This window comes from Papaver somniferum, chromosome 1 (assembly GCF_003573695.1).
Source record: "Papaver somniferum cultivar HN1 chromosome 1, ASM357369v1, whole genome shotgun sequence".
In the NCBI taxonomy this organism is placed as follows: Eukaryota; Viridiplantae; Streptophyta; class Magnoliopsida; order Ranunculales; family Papaveraceae; genus Papaver; species Papaver somniferum.
This window is the reverse complement of record NC_039358.1, coordinates 12594557-12598364: the sequence shown is the minus strand read 5'-3', so window position 1 is coordinate 12598364 and position 3808 is coordinate 12594557. Positions and strand designations below refer to the sequence as shown.

Genomic DNA, 3808 nt, shown 5'->3' with positions numbered 1-3808 from the left:
TTGTTTTTTGATTTTAGGTTTTTAAGGGTAAGGTCACTTTAATAGTTTAAATGTCTAAGGATATATAGGTAATTACACTACCATTTAGACACCCCTTATAAACCTACTATAGTTGGGGTAATGAATAAGTATGACTCAAAAAAATCAATATGCCTCAAAACACGTTTTTAAAAAAATAGGATTAGTTTTTTTTTTTTGGAAAAAACGGTTTTGGGTTTGGACCCGTTCATTTGAATCATTTCTCAATCACTCTCGAGTCTCCCAAGTCCCAACCAAACCCTTCTTCCTCCTTGAAACCTAACTCTCTCTTCTTCAAATCGCACCAAGGGTTTCAATGGGTAAATTTAACATGCTCCCATCAGATATTGTCTTAGATATCTTATCTCGTTCACCCACTGAGTCTATTTTAGAATGCAAATTGGTATCAAAACCATTTAGAAATGTTATTCGACATCCATCCTTCTCACATAAGCATTTGGATCATCTCAACGATTTTGATTCTGGTAAGTTGAGTTTCATATCATGGAGTCAATTTCCGTTTTCTTATACCGAGTATGATGAGAGTTTAAACCGTTTCAGTAGAAAAACAAGGATCAATTTAAGTCCTAAATTTGAGGATTGTTGCATCCTTGGTTCCTGTAATGGCTTAATTTGTTTCTTTGAATGGTTTAAGGATCATTATAGTCCTGCTTATATCTGTAATCCCATTACTAGAGAATATGTCGCCCTTCCAGAAGTTGAAGTAAGATACATGTTAACTGGATTTGGTTATGTTCCTTCAACCAATGAGTACAAGGTTGTTAGCATATGTAATAATCGCAGAGGAGGAGAATGGAAATATGGAACTGTTCAAGTATACATTCTTGGCAGTGGCATTGGGTGGAGAAATTTGGGAAATATAGAAATTAATATGAGTTATGTCTCACAACCTGGTGAATTTGCGAATGGAGCTATTTATTGGGCGGACATTGAGGAAGGAACCATTCTGGCCTTCGATTTGGCTGTTGAAGAGCTCCGCATAATTCCATCACCACGAGCTGGGGAACCGAATCTAGTGGCAGTAGGCAATTTTTTATGTGCAAATTATGAAGAAGATGGAGGTTCTTTATGGGTTTTAAAGAAGAACGAAAATGCTCAGGATGTGATTTGGAGTAAAGAGTTTAGTCATATCAACCTCGAACCGATCACCTTGACGAAGAGTGGTGGGCTTTTGGGCTACAATCTTCATGATGGAAATGTCTATCGTTACACTCCAAAAGCTTCGCCTTCCAGGATGCTTGTGAATTTTGGTAAGGGTTTTAGAGTTTTAGTACTTCACAAGAATACCTTAGTGTCATTGAAAGCGTTAGGAGAAGAAGATACAGAACTAATGGATTAGGTGAAAGAGCAAGATCTAGCAGGAAGACACAAAGCAGTGATAATTAACCAAAGGAAGAGAAGAGAAGAAGGATATCTCCAGGCAGATGAACTGGTAAGTTTCATTTAGATTTTCTGAACAGATCCGAATTGAAAACTTGCAGTTCTGTTAGATTTTGAATATACTAAGTTGATATATTATTATGCTAGATTAATTTTGTCTACTAAATTAATGTTGAAGTATATGCACGAAAAAACGTGAAAACTGTGAGCTTTCTTCTCAGTGGCTTGAGGAAATTTATTGGGATCCTACTTCTTAATGCTACTTCTTAGAATGTGTCCTTTTGAGATTTACTGTGTGATTTTGCTGCTGAATCTAGAAATAAAAATGATCATAAACTAAAACAACTATTTGAATTGTGAAAGGGATTTTTTTTCTTCTATTTGTCAGTGAATGTCATAAGAATAACAAAGACTAGTAGGCAGAACCTTGCTATGTTATGCAAACGGGGTTTTGCCATTTTAAGAAAGACCGAATATTCTTGGAAATAAACTTTATTCCGTAGACATGCTCGGTTTGTGTAATACTGCTGAGGTAGGTATTAGTTTTAGATTAGCTTTTTGATATTTCAAGCATGATTCACTTCACTCTGCCTGCATAAGTATCTGTGAGGCAAATTCTTTTGCCAGGGAGTACTTTAGCTATCTCTTGTGATTGGATAATTTCACCATACCAATCGGGATATTCACAGAATTTGTTTATACTTTTATAATTTCATATGCTGCAATATGTGTATCTAACATTCAGCAAGTTCTTTAATGGTGCATCAAGATTGTATGTGTACTTGTTTGGTCTTATTTGGACTGCGTATGGTTGTGATTATCTGACAGGCATCTTTTAGTAGTGTTGTTTAAAGGAATCTAGCTCAAAATGAAACACCTGCCTTGCATGACTACATACAATACTTTAGGCTTGTTGGCTATTAGCGTATAATGCAGGACGAAACCTAGTATTCCAACTTCAATAATAGCTTAGACGAAACCACCTTGGTAGTTGTCACCGAGTTGGGTCGATGTTTAAAACCCTTGTTGAGCTAAGTAAGATGTCTAAGTCACGCCGTAAGAGTAAACAGTATGTGTTTATGTTAATTTTACATGTTTTTGTTACCTTGAACTTAATGCAGTGGAGGATCTGTTGCAGACTTTAGTAAACTCAATTTGCTTATGCAAACAGAATTGGATAAGTAGATGCAAGGAAAAATTATAGAAAAGTAGCATATATGGTAGTACTATGGAATCTATGTGGTCTCTAGATATGCCAGGCTACTGAGTTCAGCTAATTAATTCTTTGTATTATTAAAAACAAATACGTGATTGCTCTCTGAAGTTTGAACTACTAGTTTTGGAATAGTTGCCGTCCTTATTAATTTTCTTTATCGGCCATTTGATGGAGCAAATGATAGTTTCAACCTCTGCTCTTCCAAACGGTCCCTTATGCACCCAAATTTTTAACAAGCTACTAGAACGCGGCATCGTCATTCTGTACAAACTTTCAACATTCAAATTAGTGATTTCAGAAATTTTCATAGATTCATCTCTTCGAATACCCACTTGAATCTTATCTTCGTTCTTGATAAAAACGTTTTTTTTTTATTTTTTTTTTCAATTAAAGATCAGAAGAAAGTATTTGGTTAGAAATCATGACATTTGCCAGTAAAGCCATTTGACTTTTCTGGTAAAGAGATATGAAATAGGATAGGCTAGATGTTATGCATACATATTTTATATATAAATCCAAAGGTGCCGTTTTGTGAATTGTTGTACTGTTATGAGTTGTTAAACCTGTCTTAATTCAGGGTACTGTTTGGACTGATATGGAGAGACTATTTGAGATTCATTTCAATCAAATACCGAGATTCAACCTTCCATAGGTGTAAATGGTTTTTGATCTTTATTAAGGTATACATGGCTCATTTCTTTACAAGCTGTTTTCCTGGATAACTTGATAGGAGGACCTGCAGAACATGGTGGACAAAAGTCTTATCGTTACTCTTACACACAGTTGGTTTTTGTAGTTGTCTGTTTAGGTTGCAAACTGTGTCTCATCTGTATCAATAGGTAAACCCACAGGGTTGCAACTTGGAGAGTGCCCTTGACCCGTGAATTTGTAGATGTCTGTGTAGGTTGGAAATTGTATCTCACATGTTATGTATCAATAGGTAAAAACAACAGAATTGCAACTTGGAGCTTGCTCTTGACTTTGTATAACTTGATTTTTAGTAACCAACGCTGGTTTCAAAATTAGTTGTCATGAGTTTTATCATTTGCTGCTAGTGATGTTGCTGTGAGGCAAAGAGCAGTCCTGCAGAGCATGATAAAATAGTTAACAATCTATAAGATGCTGGCCAAATTTGTCTATGATCAGGACAAATTTAACATATGTTTTTCCTGT

At 35.5% G+C, this 3808-nt stretch overlaps 1 protein-coding gene across 2 annotated transcripts; it reads left to right on the top strand.

Moving 5' to 3' along the window:
* Window positions 1–257: 257 nt before the first annotated feature.
* Window positions 258–3484, top strand: LOC113326088 (F-box protein At3g07870-like). Of its 2 annotated transcripts, none has more exons than XM_026573892.1 (2): window positions 258–1471; window positions 3366–3484. In XM_026573892.1, exon 1 carries the CDS (start codon window positions 335–337, stop codon window positions 1376–1378), a length of 1044 nt encoding a protein of 347 aa, XP_026429677.1. In that variant the 5' UTR covers window positions 258–334; the 3' UTR covers window positions 1379–1471; window positions 3366–3484. The 2 variants fall into 2 exon arrangements, with proteins under 2 accessions (XP_026429677.1, XP_026429676.1); XM_026573891.1 differs by lacking the exon at window positions 3366–3484 and adding an exon at window positions 3213–3326.
* Window positions 3485–3808: the final 324 nt, after the last annotated feature.